The following is a 17,163-nucleotide window of genomic DNA, read 5'->3' on the forward strand; positions in this document are numbered from 1 at the left end:
CCTAGACAATACAGGCAAATCAGGGACGACATTTTCCGCCTAGTCAATACAGGCAAATCAGGGACGACACTTTCCGCCTAGACAATACAGGCAAATCAGGGACGACCCTTTCCGCCTAGACAAGATTTTCATTAAGAAGATACTTCATTTAATAAAAAATACCACAAAAGGGGATAGTGTCATCCCCGATTTCCTGTGCAGATTTCACAGGCTAATCAGCGATGACACTTTACTTACATACATTAAGCCCTGTTTTCCCAGAGTGCAGCTCATGTTAGAGAACTTAAGCCATATTTTAATTCACATGAGACCATCCCAGAAACTTTCTTGCATGGTTTCGTTAAAATCAGCCCAAGGATTTCAAAAAAGTTTTCTGCAGTAAACTGTTGTCAACAACCAGCATTGAAAAACAAGATTTACTTCAATTTTGCTATAAGCAATATAAATATATATATCCTTACAAAGATTCAATATTTGGATTGGAAGGGACAGTGCAATAACTCAAACAAAGACCCCTACCATATATTGCTGCCTTTATATATTTCCATTTATTTCTAGCTTCATTCTTATAGAACACCAATATTATTCCCACCTACACTTGCATTCCATAAGCTGCCACCTACAATTGCATTGCCGTAACTGGTTCCCACCTACACTAGCATTGCCTTAGCTGGTTCCCACCTACAATTGCATTGCCATAACTGGTTCCCACCTACACTTGCATTGCCTTAGCTGGTTCTCACCTACACTTGAATTGCCTTAGCTGGTTCCCACCTACACTTGAATTGCTTTAGCTGGTTCCCACCTACAATTGATTGCCTTAGCTGGTTCCCACCTACACTTGACTTGCCTAAGCTGGTTCCCACCTACACTTGAATTGCCTTAGCTGGTTCCCACCTACACTTGAATTGCCTTAGCTGGTTCTCACCTACACTTGAATCGCCTTAGCTGGTTCCCACCTACGTTTGCATTGCCTTTGCTGGTTCTGTATATCTGTTGCCCTCAAAAGAGTTATAGCCCATGAGTGTAGGGAAAGCTATGTTTGATTTCATTAGATGATATCTACACCTAAAACTTACCCATTGGAAAGCGGCATATGGCTGACTGTCTCGTAACATAAAGTTCATGTTGCCCTTATCAGAATTACAGCCCCTAAAGGGCACATTATAAACTTTTTTTATGAATGTCTGGTTCTGGGAAAACTGGGCTTAATGCATGTGCAATAAGTGCCATCCCAGATAGCCTAAGCAGTCAGGGATAATTTTTGCTTTAATGGATATTTTTAGTTTAAAGGAAGTCTCTTCTTAGCCAAAATCAATTTAGGGAGAAAGTGTCATCCCTGATTAGCCTGTGCAGACTGATCAAATGTTCACACTTGAAGAACACTAGTCTTCCTCACACCTGTTTAAAAGTGACGCAGAGCTGCCCCTGACGTAAACTGGTATAGTTAATAGGTGGCCCTTCATCCAAGATACCACCCTTTAAAAAAAAAATTAACATTTAAAAACACCAGTCTACGAATTTTCCTTCTTACAGAATGGCCGTTTTCACAGATTTGAGAAGTTGTGACTCAAATTTTTACAAGTTTGTGACTCAAACTTTCAAAATTTATTAAAGTTTGCGACTCATTTATTCACAATTCTGAAAAGATGCAACTCACTTTTTTCACAACCTTGAAAAGTTTGCCATATATCAATTTTTCACATATTAAGGGGCCAAAGGCTGGAAAATAAGCCCTGGTTAACCTCACACTTACCTGTTGAAAAGCGGCGTTCAGCTGGCCCTGTCGAAGCAGGTTCAGAATATGAGTCTTCTCCATCTGGGGGTCAGGGGTCGTCCTCATGGGAGTTACTGCCCCTGAGCGCATGGCGAGCATCACATTGTCGCTAATCTTGGTTCCCTGCTCCTTCATGGAGGATGTCACCTCCTCACGGACTGCCTCTCGTACATACTGTGTAAGGGATTCTTGCAACCTGATTGGTTCAAATGAACATGTGTCAGAGATGTTTACAACCTGATGGGTTGAATGAGCATGTGTTAGGGATTCTTGCAACCTGATTGGTTAAAATGAGCATGTGGACAGACTCTTGCAACCTGATTGGTTAAATTAAGAATGTGTCAGGGATTCTTGCAACCTGATTTGTTGAAATGAGCATGTGTCAGAGATTTTTACAACCTGATTGGTTAAAATAAGCATGTGTCAGAGATTCTTCAAACCTGATTGGTTGAAATGAACATGTATACAGACTCTTGCAACCTGATTGGTTTAAATTAGCATGCTTAAGAGATTCTTCAAACCTGATTGGTTGAAATAAGCATGTGTCAGAGATTCTTGCAACCTGATTGATTGAAATAAGCATGTGTCAGAGATTCTTACAACCTGATTGGTTAAAATAAGCATGCTTTTAGAGATTCTTCACACCTGATTGGTTGGAATAAGCATGTGAAGAGACTCTTGAAACCTGATTGGTTAAAATTAACATGTTTCAGAGATTCTTCAAACTAGATTGGTTGAAATGAGCATGTGTAGAGACTTTTGCAACCTGATTGGTTAAAATAAGAATGTTTCAGACATTCTTCAAACCCGATTGGTTGAAATGAGCCTGGCTCAAGCACATACAGAGCATAAAGTGTCATTCCTGATTAGCCTGTGCAGACTTATCTGGGTTGACACTTAAGGCAAATGAATAAAGCCTTGCTTTTCTAGAGCGCAGCCCAAATACATACCGAGCCATAGACTTCTGGACCTCGTTGTTGAGCTGACTCTGTATGGTGGCGAGGACGTGAGACTGTAGTTGCTCGGCTGACGTCTGAAATGATTCTGTCAGCCTGCGCAGCTCGGCCACGACTGGGTCTCGAGACTCCAGGTGCTTCTGTCGCACACCTTCCAGGTGGGACTCCAACTGACGTGTGTCTGCAATGGGGCATGTAAATATGAGCCTCCAAAAAACTGAGCCTAATGCATGTGAATCAAGTGTCTTCCCAGATTAGCTTATGCAGTCTGCACATACTAATTAGGGAACAGCACCTTTTAAAAAAAATCATTTAAAGGAAGTCTTTTCTTAACAAAAATCCAGTCAATGGGGAAAATGTTATTCATGTGAACTTCACAGGCTAATCTGGGAGGACACTTAATGTGCGTGCATTTAGCCCGGTTGGGGCACATACATATTCATAATCCTTTCCATCTCAGATACACACTTTGACGAGTTTGTAGTCCCTTAAAAAATACTATTAAAATTAGGACTCTTCTTACAAGATATAAGTTGAATAGCTGCTTTTCCAACCTTTAGATCCTGATGAGCAGCAAACAGCGTAAAACCTGAACAGACTGCGAGTTATACTTGCCGACTGTTCTGGTTTTATCTTGGCTTAATACAGCCATGTTCACTTTACTTCAGTGTGGGGAAAAGATTATGAAATGGTGAGATTAAATTTGGTTCCCCATATTTGATTGCAAACATAATCACCAAGAAAACAAATAATTTACCCTGCATCAATTGGATGAATATATTTGGTTTGATAAAATAAAAAATTCAAGACAATGAATTTTACAAACACGAATTATTCAACAGCTGATAGTTTTCATACAGCCCCCCCCCCCCCTCCCTTAAAAATCAAGGGCCAAAATTGTCACAAAACCAGGTTTTCAATTTGAAAAAAAAGTCTGATAAAGGGAGACAATTTAAAATGTGCATTGTTATCCCCTTGTGTAAAATTCAATCTATTTTTACTCGTGGCGACCTTGATTTCTAAATCAAAATGTTCATTGTTACTGATTGTTCTTAGTTACCCCCCTTGTTTCAAAAATCAATCTATTTTTAGTTGTGTTGACCTTGGAGATATTGATGTAATTCTTTTGTGCGACACACCTTCCAATGATGGTGAACAAATGTGCCAAATGATTTTAAAATCTCACAATGAGTGAGGGGGGTATAATGTGGGGTGTGGTAATGTTGTTGGTATACAAGTATGCAAAATATGAAAACAATATGTCAAGGGACAATGAAAATAATTGGGGTAGTACAAAAACTTTAACATTTGCACGGTAACGCAGACGCTAACGGAAACGCAGACGGTTTTGCCGACGCCGGGATGAGTAGGATAGCTCCACTATATATATTTCATATATAATAGCTAAAACTGATCATCAATATGGCCTCTAGAGTAGTATCAAGGGTTTTCTAAGCAGGTGACAGTTTTTTGTCACATGTGATCCAGATTCTACCTCATCATAAATATTGTCAAGATGAACATTTCTGAAAAAGTGTAATCAAGATTGAATGAAAAATGTGATGTGTAAATAAGTTACATGCAAATGATGACGACGTATGAAACACAACACACGCCTATGGCGGCTTGAGTTTACACATAATGAGATAGGATAACTAAAATAGCTCAACCTGAGAACTTTGTAATTAGATGAGTTAAAAATGGCAGAAAAAAATAATGAACATCAAATGACATCATTACAATAAATGATGACACTTTACTGTGTGTTACAACTGTTATGTCAGCAATGATTTAATAAAGTTAAGTTTAATTGATGAAGGTTTTCTTTGACAATTTACAAATAATGATGGGGCCAGTAAGAGATATCATGTCTCATCGGTGGAAGTCTATATTGACAATAAAGCGATATCTCGTACATTCTTTGGTGCCCCTCTGAAAGTTCTCTGTGACTTGCTGCATCATATTCTGTGTGGCACGCTCAAAGGACGGTATCACGAGATTCTGGAAGGCCTCCCTGTACGCTGCCTGTATTGGGGCCTGAATGGCATTGCCTGCTGCTACTCCTATGGCCTCCACGGTTTGCTGTTGATATAAAATGTACACAGTATCAATATTGAATGACTGGATCACAAGATTTTGAACGACCTACCTGTTTGTTGCCTTAATTGGAGCCTGTATTGCCTTGCCTGCAGCTAATCCCATGGTTTTGACAATTTGCTGTTGATGACAGCACACTGTCAGTATCAGAGCCTGTTTGGCAAGGTGAACAGCAACTCGTACGGTCTTGATGGTTGGCGTTTGGAAATGATTTAACCCTTTCCAACTCAGTTGCAAAGTGAAAATGGCTACCTGCAAACAGCATAAAACCAGAACAGCCTGCGAGTAACTCGCAGTCTGTTCAGGTTTTATGCTGTTTGCTGCTCATCAGTATATAAGGGTTCGAAATGAAGCCTTTAAAACTTGAATCTAGTAAAAAAAGGTTTTAAATTAAATAGAACTTTCTAAGGGACTACAAATGTGTGCAAATACATATCCGTTTTGAAATGGTTTAAATATACAAGCCCCTGTGACCTTGACCTCCCATATGGTTGACCTCTAAATCAAAAGGCTTCTTACTTTTCTTGTAAATAACCAGCATACCAGTTTAGATGATTGTAGTTCAAAGCATTCTCACGATATCCCACTGAGACCCATCTCTTGCTACAAGTCCCTGTGACTTTGACATTTGAGCTCTATGTATAGTCATCTCCCTTTCCTCCCAAGTAGCCAGAAAAATGTTTGAGTGTCAACAAAAGCCTTTTGTAGAAATGGTCTGTGAACAAATTCTCTGTTAACAGCCCATGTGCTGTTAACCTTTGACCTATTGACCTCAAAAAGCTAAAGGTATCTTCCCAATTAATCCTTTCCCGCTCAGAAGGGAAGGGAAAGTGTGTAATAGTTTCATGCTGTTTGCTGCTCTTCAATACCTTACAGTTGGAAATGAAGCCTTATAAACTTGAATCTTGTACAAAGGGTCTGAAATTTAATTTGATTTTCTAAGGGACTGCAAATGCGTCAAAATGCATATTGAAGTGAAGGCTTAACACAAATAGTTAGTCCCTTACACAATCAAATTGACTTTAAACCTTTCTTACAAGACTCCTATAAGAAAGGAATAATTTCCAATCCTAAGTTACAAATAAGCATCAAACAGCATTAAACCTGAACAGACTGCCAGTTACTCGCAAGCTGTTCTGGTTTTTATGCTGGTTGCATAGCCATTTTCAATTTGCTTCTGAGCAGGAAAGGGTAAAAAGCATAACTACCTACCCTTGATCGAACCATCTTTGAGATATTGTCCTTCAGCAGGGAGTCCGTGGCTGTTAACTTCTGTGCCATGTCATGGTGGATCTGATCTCGCACTGGCTCTAGTACTTTGGTTATATCTGAATCAATAAGTTTTTCTATAGCTGCACGCTGGCTCTTTCATAAAATATGAAATAGGCAATAGACGCAATACAGTCAATTAAGGACTGATTTTAAAACCAGACGGATAAAATCTAACTTTTTCTACATTTAAATATGAAAATCTTAACAAGAGCACCGCCTTGCGGGTGCAGACCGCTCATCTATTTATCTTTTTAAAGGTGAAGGGAACTATCTCAATACTTCAATCAAAAAAGATGGATGGTTGGGGTGGAGAGGGGTGTATAGTGTGGGGGTGTGGTCATTTATTACATTATCTTCCAAAAATAAGAAATAAAAATGCAAAAACAATTTATTTATTTTTTTGGACGGTCTATCAAAAATAAAATAATAAAAATAATGTTTCCCCCCAAAAAATTGGGGGGGGGTATGGGTGGGGTTGGGGGGGGGGTATAGTGTGAGGGTGTGGGCATTAATAAGATTATCTTTCCAAAAAAAAAAAAATGAAAAACAAAAATTGTTTTTTTTTTGTTTTTTTTGGGGGGGGGATTCGGGGGGCATGGGTGGAGTCGATTGTAGTATGTCATGTAAGAGTTGTTTTGTCAAAGTATCAATCAAATCTGATCATAAATAAAGAAGTCATGGCAATTTTTGCAAAATGTAATTATTTGACCTTGGGAGTCAAGGTCATTCAAATGTCAAGGTAAAATTCAACTTGCCAGGTACAGTACCCTCATAATAGTATGAAAGTATTTGAAGTTTGAAAGCAATAGCCTTGATACTTTAGAAGTAAAGTGGATGTAAACACATATTTAACCATATATTCAAAGTAACTAAGTAAAAAAAGGGCCCTAATTCAGTCAAAACGACAACCAGATTTAGGCAACTTGCTCCGTACAGTCCCCTTATGATAGTTTGTGAGTGTTCCAAGTCTGAAAGCAATAGCTATGATACTTTAGGAGTAAAGCGGCCATAAACACAAAACTTCAACGAAATTTTCCATTTTCTAAGTATGAAGCGGCCATAATTCTGTCAAAATGCCAGTCAGAGTTACATAACTTTGCCTGCACAGTCCCCTTATGATAGTAAGTAAATGTCGCAAGTATGAAAGCAATAGCTTTGATACTTTAGGAATAAAGTGGACCTAAACACAAAACTTAACCAAATTTTTAATATTCTAAGTATTAAAAGGGCACATAATTCTGTCAAAATGCACGCCAGAGTCATCTTACTTTGCCTGCCCAGTCCACTCATGATAGTAAGTAAGTGTACCAAGTTTGAATGCAATAGCTTTGATTCTTTATGAAGGACTTTTAACATAAAACTTAACCAAATTTTCAATTTTCTAAGTATGAAAAGGACACATAATGCTGTCAAAATGCACGCCAGAGTTATCTAACTTTGCCTGCCCAGTCCCTTCATGATAGTTAGTAAATGTACCAAGTTTGAATGCAATAGCTTTGATACTTTGTGAGAAAAGTGGACCTAAACACAAAACTTAAACGGATGCCGACGCCAAGTTGATGACAAATGCTCATCATTAAAAAAAAAAATAGATGAGTTAATAATTCTTTTATTAAATAAGAGATGTGTTTGTCAGAAAAACAATGCTCCCTAATGCGCCGCAATTTTTTTTTTTACCTTTGACCTTGATGGATGATGTTGACCTTGACCTTTCACCACTCAAAATGTGCAGCTCCATGAGATACACATGCATGCCAAATATCAAGTTGCTATGTTCAATATTTCAAAAGTTATTGCCAAACTTTACTATATTAAAATTTAACATTTTTGACCTTTGACCTTTAAGGATGACCTTGACCTTTCACCACTCAAAATGAGCATCTCCATGAGATACACATGCATGCCAAATATCAAGTTGCAAGGTCAATATTTCAAAAGTTATTGCAAAACTTTACGATATTAAAGTTTTAAATTTCTGACCTTTGACCTTGAAAGATGATCTTTGACCTTTCACCACTCAAAATGTGCAGCTCCATGAGATACACATGCATGCCAAATATCAAGTTGCTATGTTCAATATTTCAAAAGTTATTGCAAAACTTTACTGTAAGGTTAAAGTTTTGGGACCGAATGACAGACAGAAATACAAAAAGACAGAAAGACAGACAGACAGGCAAAAAACAATATACCCCCGATCATTTGATCCGGGGCATAAAAATAGATGAGCTAAACATGGAATATTTGTTCATCAACTGTAATTTTAGTTTTTTCCTGAAATTAGCAGATCACAATATGTGGTTGAAAGTTGAAATTATTATGTAATTTAAACTTCGTTCTTTTTATAATGCAGGATTGAAAAAAATGCATATCCATGCATAACAAGAAATAAGGAACAATAAAGGACAGTTTGAATCTTGTGTGTTGGAAGGGGTAGAAGAACTTTGTCAGACAAGTTTGGGTTTGTTCCAGCAATTATTTTTCCTCTTTATATAATGCCCTTAAAAGGTTCTTTCCCAATTGAGAAAAAACAACAAAATTTCCAATTGAGGAAAAACTACAAATTCCCATCTGAAAATTTCCCAAAAGAAAGGACAATTTTGTAAATTCTGTTCCAAAGTGCATTAAATGCATGTGGACAAATAAAATGAGCACTTAAACTGAACATTTCATGCAAAAATGACTGTAAATGGATATTTGACTTGGTTTGTGAAATGCATACTAAGCAATTGAACCTATAATTCCCAATCTGAAGATATCATGACAGAAATCGCTGAGGTACTGACAAAAACAAGGGCTGTTTGTAAAACATGCATGCCCCCCTATATGGGCTATAAGTTGTAGTAGCAGCCATGGTGGTGGTGGTGGTGGTGGTGGTGGTGGTGGTGTAAAATTTAAATATATTACAAGGGAGGCAAATGCTGTAACAAAAAGAACATGCATAAACGGTAGTTGTTTCCCTTGTTTGAACCATGCTAAATCCTTAAAACGCCTATTTCCAGTAACTGTGACCTTCACCTGTGACCTTGACCTTTGACCTAGTGACCTCAAAATCAATAGGGGTCATCTGCGAGTCATGATCAATGTACCTATGCAGTTTCATGATCCTAGGCCCAAGCGTTCTTGAGTTATCATCTGACAACCACCTGGTTGACGGACCGACAGACCGACCGACTGACAGACCGACCGACATGAGCAAAGCAATATACCCCCTCTTCTTCGAAGGGGGGCATAAAAAATACCAAATGGATCCTGTATACCCCGCTCTTAGTGCAGGCTGGGCTTTTTTCTTGATATGGGGAAAGGGTCTGGCCTTCCATTTTAGGGAAAAAATTACCAACAAAACTGAGCAAGGGGAAAGAATTTCCCAAAGCAAGGGGAAAATTGCATAATTTTAAAGAAATTCATTTTAAGGAAGGGGCCTTTCTCTTGCATGAAGGATCCTTAATAAGGACCCTGCTAAAGAAGAACAAGGGCTGTTTGTAAAACATGCATGCCCCCCATATGGTCTGTCAGTTGTAGTGGGAGCCATTGTGTGAATACGTTTTTTGTCACTGTGACCTTGACCTTTGACCTAGTGACCTGAAAATCAATAGGGGTCATCTGCCAGTCATGATCAATGAACCTATAAAGTTTCATGATCCTAGGCCTAACTATTCTTGAGTTATCATCAGGAAACCATTTTACTGTTTCGAGTCACTGAGACCTTGACCTCTGACCTAGTGACCTGAAAATTAATAGGGGTCATCTACCAGTCATGATCAACGTATCTATGAAGTTTCATGATCCTAGGCGTAAGCATTCTTGAGTTATCATCCGGAAACCATTTTACTATTTAGAGTCACTGTGACCTTGACCTTTGACCTAGTGACCTGAAAATCAATAGGGTTCATCTACCAGTCATGATCAATGTACCTATGAAGTTTCATGATCCTAGGCCAAAGCATTCTTGAGTTATCATCCGGAAACCATTTTACTATTTTGAGTCACTGTGACCTTGACCTTTGACCTAGTGACCTGAAAATCAATAAGGGTCATCTGCCAGTCATGATCAATAAACCTATGAAGTTTCATGATCCTAGGCCCAAGTGTTCTTGAGTTATCATCCGGAAACCATCTGGTGGACCGACGGACGGACTATATGTGCAAAACAATATACCCCCTCTTCTTCGAAGGGGGGCATAAAATCTCTCGCTGGGGCAGTACCCTGATATTTTGCTCTAGATCATTCCATAAGCTCTATACACTCTATACCTTTTCATAAGTTCTATACACTTTAAATCTTTCCAAAAGTTCTATACACTCTAGACCTTTCCAGAAGTTCTATACACTCTAGATCTTTCCATAAGTTCTATACACTCTAGACCTTTCCATAAGTTCTATACACTCTATATCTTTCCACAAGTTCAATACACTCCAGATCTTTCCAAAAGGTCAATACACTCTAGATCTTTCCATAAGTTCTACACTGTAGATTTTTCCATAATTTATATACACTCAAGATCTTTCCAAAAGGTCTATACACTCTATATCTTTCATTAAGCTCTATACACTCTTGATCTTACCATAAGTTCTATACACTGTAGATCTTTCCATAATTTATATACACACAAGATCTTTCCAAAAGTTCTATACACTAGATCTTTCATTAAGTGTTTTTTTTAACCATTCTGGGAATTGGGCCGGGTCCCAATTGGGATATTTGCGACGTTTTGACTTAAATTGGGAAAAAAGTTTTTTTGTTGTTTGCAAAAAATAGAGAATACAAGAGTTTTCACTATTATATTTACTGAGGTTGAACTAATATGGATTGAAGTTGAACACAATATTGAGAGATATTTTTTTAAACCTTCCATTTTTAGCTCTCATTTGGGAAAAATATATACTTTTTTCATTTGAAATCGGGCCGATAACTGGACTCAATTTTGAATGAAAAAAAAACACTGCATAAGTTCTCTACACACTTACTGGGCACTACAGTGCTCCTCACAAGTTTCTCCAGCTGGGTATTCACGTTGGTGGTGATGGTGGCGGTGACCGAGGTACAGAGCCTCTCGTGCTTCCTCTCGTCCCGGATGTCTGACTGACGCAGTATGTCCTGAACACGCTGAGCTGAAATGTGGGAAAGAAATAGGAATATGTGGTGTGTTTATATCTACTTTTGTAATACATTATGTGATACACGCCAAATAGAATCAAACTGTCTGCAAGAACACAGACTGTGTTTGCGAAACACAAAGCCCCAGGCTCATACCTTTGTAAAATATCAATAGACCATAACAAAGCTCAACCTTGATCTGAGAACCATGCAAGTAGACATACATTCCAACGATCAGGTAAGTATCCATTCATGCCATAAATTTTCAGACCGATTCCGGGACATTGTACTAAAATTTCTGGGACTTTTGCCAATTGTCAGGGACATGTATACGTATAGCGATATATATATATGTATATATATATGCATTTTTGGTACGCATTCTTTCGTGATATCTAATTAGGTTTACTCTTGTAGCTTACCTGTAATAAACAAATTTAACATCCATAAGATCAATGCACATAAAATCATTTTGAACAAGACAAATAAACTAGAATAAAACAACACAGCCATAAAATTTGAGCATAGTTATAACAGCCAATTAACAACAAATAAACCCCTTTTGTTTGACTGTGATTGCGAGGCAATCAACAAGATAACAGGATCCCACGTTAATTGATCGATTTTGACACATAGCCTAATCGGACAGGCATTGCTTTGGAGACGGTGCAATATTAGTGGCAAGCACAGATTCGCATGCCTAGATAAGGAACATACAGGTTTTTAATCAAATGCGGGACATTTGACAGAGTCTGTATTTCCTGGACAGTCCCGGATGATCCAGGATGTATGGCATGTATGTAAGTATCTGAAAGCATTTTGGATTTTTTTCCTCAAAAGTGTTATTCAAGAAAAACTGGTTCAAGACCTGTTACTTTGTCAAAGCACAATGAACCGGAATGAAACTGGAACTTGATCTGTAAGTCATGTAGGAAGGTTTAAAAACAAAAAATAAGATAAGTATCTGAAAGACATTTGGAAAAAATTCTGGAAAACTGTTATTCTTGAGAAATGTCCAAGGGCAGTAACTTTGCAAAAAAATCAATTGACCAGAGCAGAATTTAAACTTGATCAGTAAGTTATGCAGGTAGACTCACCCACAAAAAATAAGGTAAATATCTGGAAGCTGTTAGGAAAAATACACCAGAAACAGAATGCGGGACAGACAGATGGACAGTGAGACTCATACACTAATAATAAGGTTAATATCTGGAAGCTGTTAGGAAAAATACACCAGAAACAGAATGCGGGACAGACAGATGGACAGTGAGACTGCTTTTACCACTCTACCAGGGAGCCTAAAAAACAAGGATTTTATACAAAAATAAAGTTTTAGCAATAAGATTATTTTTAACTCAAACGTGTCAATGTGTTTCCATTGGCTAAAGAAAAAAATCGAGAAAATATATTATTTTTAATGAAATAGTGTAATACCCTGTATCCGAATACTATACACGTCCGAAATATGTACACTTAAGAATGCCTTACCTGTTTAACTTTAATAATCCAAATTTTCCTTGTTGTTATCTGGTTTAACAACCATTATCAAATGTTTGTTAAATCCAGTTAATGCTTTCTCCATTATTGAATATCCATTACTTGTAATTTGAATCGCCAGCATTGAATCGAACGCGGGTTAAATGTTCCAAAATGTCCGCCATTTGCAATGTCGAAGGTTATGACATAGCAAGTTAATTCTACGCGAAAGAGTTATATCTTATCGAAGAAATGTGTTTTCCCAATGTTTATGTGTAGTATTATGACCTGTTAACTGTTTTATTGTTACAATGTTACTTATACAGTTAGTAGTCCTGTCAGATATTAATGCTGGTGGGGAACTATTTCAAGTATTTTCGCGCAATGCTTTCGCATTGCTTTCACTATGTGTTAGATGAAATATTATTATTATGATTGAGAAATGTAATGAAAGCATTGTATAGTTATGCATAATATTTTCTGAGCTTTTTATTGATGTAATGCTTTCTTGTTAGACTTGCAATGCTGTTAATGCAAATGTTGTTAATGTTGCTTAAACCGTTTTACATAGTTAAATACTTTCATGAAAGTCTGGCTCTGATTGGTCGCCAGCAACGCCCAGCCTCAGCAACTGCTTATAAATAGAGCTGTGGTTGATGATGAAGTCAGTCGTAACTCACTAGTCAGTAGTGACTTGACCCAGAATAGTCGCTCATTACTTAACAACCCATTTAAGATGTCAAAAGCCAACAAAGGTAAACACTAACATATACGACTCACTTACCTACGTTTAATCTACATCTGTACGTCATAGTTCTGACTAGTTCTAACTAACATTTTGCAACTGCATTAAATACTATTTAGAATAACTATAAAGAGTGACGACTGATTTCATCGCTTTATTTAATCTGAACTGCTGTTCAAATAGTTAATATCATACTTGTTGTTTAATTAACCACTCATAGTACTGTTTATATGGCAAACGTTAAGCTTCTGCCCTAATAAATAAATAGTTACAGAAACCATCCTGACTTCTTTTTAATGCGTTTGAGTTCTGAATAAATAAAATGCAACATCATCGATACCGCTTGGCTTACAATTTTGGTGTCAGAAGTGGGATACGGATAGATTTTTAGCATCTGTCCACGGCTCACACCTTGCATTTTTTTTCACTGTCATATAATAAGTGAACAACAGTAATTAAATAATAGTTTATTGACAATAAGATTAATAACCTTCTGGTCTCTCAAGACACAATACAATTTTTTATCATGGCCTCTTCGCCAGATCCCGATATATCTTTTGATATTCAACGCACACATGGGTCCGCACACGAGGAGTCTTTACTAAGGGAAAATGATATTAATGAATGTAGACCGATATTTCGACGTGAATGCAGGGGTGATCAACCAATAATCACGGGCATCGTGCATGAAAGCACTCCGTATACCGGAAGTGTAGAGACCCGCGACGCGTCAAATAACAACAGGCACGCAGCACAACAGAACGCCCCCTATACCAGAGACACTCCCGTCACATATCAAAATGATAGACGATTTGGGCACGGCGACAATGTTCCACACGCCTACATGTCATCACCACACCACATGCACGTTAAACCAGACACTTACGAAGGCTCTGGCCCCTTTGAGTCTTACGTGTCACACTTTGAGGACTGCGCTGAATTGAGTGGGTGGGACATGCGAACTAAAGTGTTGATGCTTTCCTCCAGTTTACGTGGCACTGCCAGAACGTATTACATGTCTCTCCCAGAACAGGAACGCCGCGATTACCGCATATTGTCTTCATGACTTAACAATAGATTTGGCACCGCAGGAAAACATCAATATATGTGGTTAACAAAATTCGAGGAACGCAGGCGTGTGAAGGACGAGAGCATTTCGTCGCTAGCACATGATATACGTCAGCTCGCACAAAAAGCATACAGTGAATTTGATCACCGCTCACAAGAGCAGTTAGCGTTACACCAACTGTACAAGCTGATCCCCAATGACATGAAATGCAGATGCATTGACCGTAACTGCACTAACATAATTGAGGCCGTAGCCGTCATTGAGCGCTACGAGTCCATCCTCGGAACGTCAACAACTAATATTAGGGCATGCAATGTTGACACTAGTGTCGAATCGGCGTTAAAACAAATAACCGATAGACTTAGCAACCTCGAGTCCCGCAATTCTCCACAATCAGTACCAAAGAAGTGTTATGGGTGCAATTCTACTGAACACTTCTGGAAATCGTGCCCACAAAACATGAATCACACAAGACGCCAAAGCCCACATTTTAGACACCCATCTGGTCGACCACAGCCGCAGTCTAGACCGCAGAACAATCATATGAACATGTCATATAACACCAACCGATCGCACTACGGGGGTCCATATCCGCATGTTCATCAACACGGACGGCAACAGAATGCCCAACCGCCACAAGAATACGTGAATGAGCGACTGCTACATGCAAATCGTTCGCGCAATGAAGACCGACAAGACTCCAACGTCCCGAGCACCAACACCATTGATACCCACACTTACACAAGGAATGCCACTCCCAACGACCAGGAAAACTAGTTGCCGTCGGCTCCACGGGCCAGGAGTCGACGAAGTCATTTCGACGGCCTAAAGATAATATTCCTTCCGATAATGTGCACACTGCAAGATCGGGATCTCAATTCAACAAACTTGACAACGGATTTTACCTGACGACTCATGTTGGGTCGGTGGAAATCAACTTTTTAATAGATTGTGGTGCTACAACTTCTCTCTTGTCTGAGAAAAGCTTAAAGAAATTTGATCCTAAGAACATTTTTCACGTCCGTCCCCAATTAAACGTGCTTAAGACAGTAAACGGTGAGGCCATGAGAGTTGTTGGAAATGTTGATCTATTAGTTCCTATAGGAAACGAGTGTTTTGCTGTGTCATTTGTGGTCTGTGACATAGAGGCTGATGGGATATTAGGTCAAGATTTTCTGAGGGCTAATGTTGATAGCATCAACTACAAACGTTCATGTCTCATGATGGGTGGTGATGTAGTACCATTGTGGACTGGTGGTCAGGCTTTGCATATCTGTAGAGTTGAATTACAGCAAACAGTTGAGATTCCTGCGAACAGCACGATGATGGTTCCTATTAAAATTCCACAAAAAGAGCATTTATCCGAGCTTGGTTTGGTTGAACCATCTTTTCATTTGATGGCTACAAAAGAGATAAGCTTGATGGGTGGTGTTGTGAGCATCTCTTCTGATCCAGTAATGACTGTACTTAACTATGGCAATTCATCTGTCAGACTGTATAAAAATACAAACCTGGGGACATGTGAGTCTTATTTTGAACCTCCTATGCAGCCTATTGAGAGGGTTGCCTGTGTCCAAGAACAACATAATGAAGAATTTTTGCCAGACCATCTTGTTGACCTCTATGAGAGGAGCTCTCAGCACTTAAATGATCAGGAAAAATCCGAATTTGTTGATCTTCTGTGTAAATATCAAAACGTATTTTCTCAGTCATCAGAGGATATTGGCCTCACTAATCTGGTCAAGCATAGAATTAACACAGGTGATGCCGTCCCATTGAGGCTAACGTCTGAATAAAACCATTATGTTACCTTGCTGCCCTGATTCCGCTGTCCTGCTACCTTGCTGCCCTGATTCCGATGTCCTGTTACCTTGCTGCCCTGATTTTGATGTCCTGTTGCCTTGCTGCCCTGATTCCGATGTCCTGCTACCTTGCTGCCCTGATTCCGATGTCCTGTTACCTTGCTGCCCTGATTTTGATGTCCTGTTGCCTTGCTGCCCTGATTCCGATGTCCTGTTACCTTGCTGCCCTGATTCCGATGTCCTGTTACCTTGCTGCCCTGATTTTGATGTCCTGCTACCTTGCTGCCCTGATTCCGATGTCCTGTTGCCTTGCTGCCCTGACAGTTAACCGACGCCCTGCCAAAGACCCTGATGCCCTGTTGCTGTCCTGATGCTCTGTTCCTGCCTTCTGACGTTTCGTTCCAATCCTGCCTGTGATCTCTGATGCCATGTGCCAGTTTGCTGATGTCTCGCGAACTGACATTTCAAAATTGATTAATTATTTGCATAGACATTATTGTGTGTGAGTTTAAAGTATGAGCTCATACTATATTGTAAGTATGGTAATTGATTAAATGTTTATGTGTAATTAAGTGTTTTAAAATAATATTTTGAGATATTCTGTTTTCAATAAATAACTTGTATTGACTTTTTTTTTGTTTGTTAAAGAACGTAACCTTTAATTGGGTAAAACAAATACATTTACGTGATACTAGTTCTTGCATAATTGTTCTTGAGTCTGCAAACTAGGGTGAGCTTCATAAACTGTGTCTGAAATCAAAGCACTGAGAAGACTTGATTGTACCTGAAACAGAAATGTAGTGTTATTTATGCATTGTTATTAATGTGTTAATTGTTCAGTAATTGTTATTCTTTCATTTCAAATTTGTATATA

At 38.7% G+C, this 17,163-nt stretch overlaps 1 protein-coding gene across 1 annotated transcript in view; it reads right to left on the reverse strand.

Moving 5' to 3' along the window:
* Positions 1-17,163, reverse strand: part of LOC127870922 (enhancer of mRNA-decapping protein 4-like) — a 143,949-nt gene that overhangs the window by 12,750 nt on the left and 114,036 nt on the right. Inside the window, exons 26-30 of the mRNA XM_052413498.1 lie at positions 11,068-11,211; positions 6,043-6,158; positions 4,650-4,815; positions 2,728-2,914; positions 1,757-1,973 (exon numbers count right to left, since the gene is read on the reverse strand). Of these exons, the coding sequence (XP_052269458.1) occupies positions 1,757-1,973; positions 2,728-2,914; positions 4,650-4,815; positions 6,043-6,158; positions 11,068-11,211 (830 nt within the window). The remainder of the gene's footprint in view (positions 1-1,756; positions 1,974-2,727; positions 2,915-4,649; positions 4,816-6,042; positions 6,159-11,067; positions 11,212-17,163) is intronic.

This window comes from Dreissena polymorpha, chromosome 3 (genome assembly GCF_020536995.1).
Source record: "Dreissena polymorpha isolate Duluth1 chromosome 3, UMN_Dpol_1.0, whole genome shotgun sequence".
In the NCBI taxonomy this organism is placed as follows: domain Eukaryota; kingdom Metazoa; phylum Mollusca; class Bivalvia; order Myida; family Dreissenidae; genus Dreissena; species Dreissena polymorpha.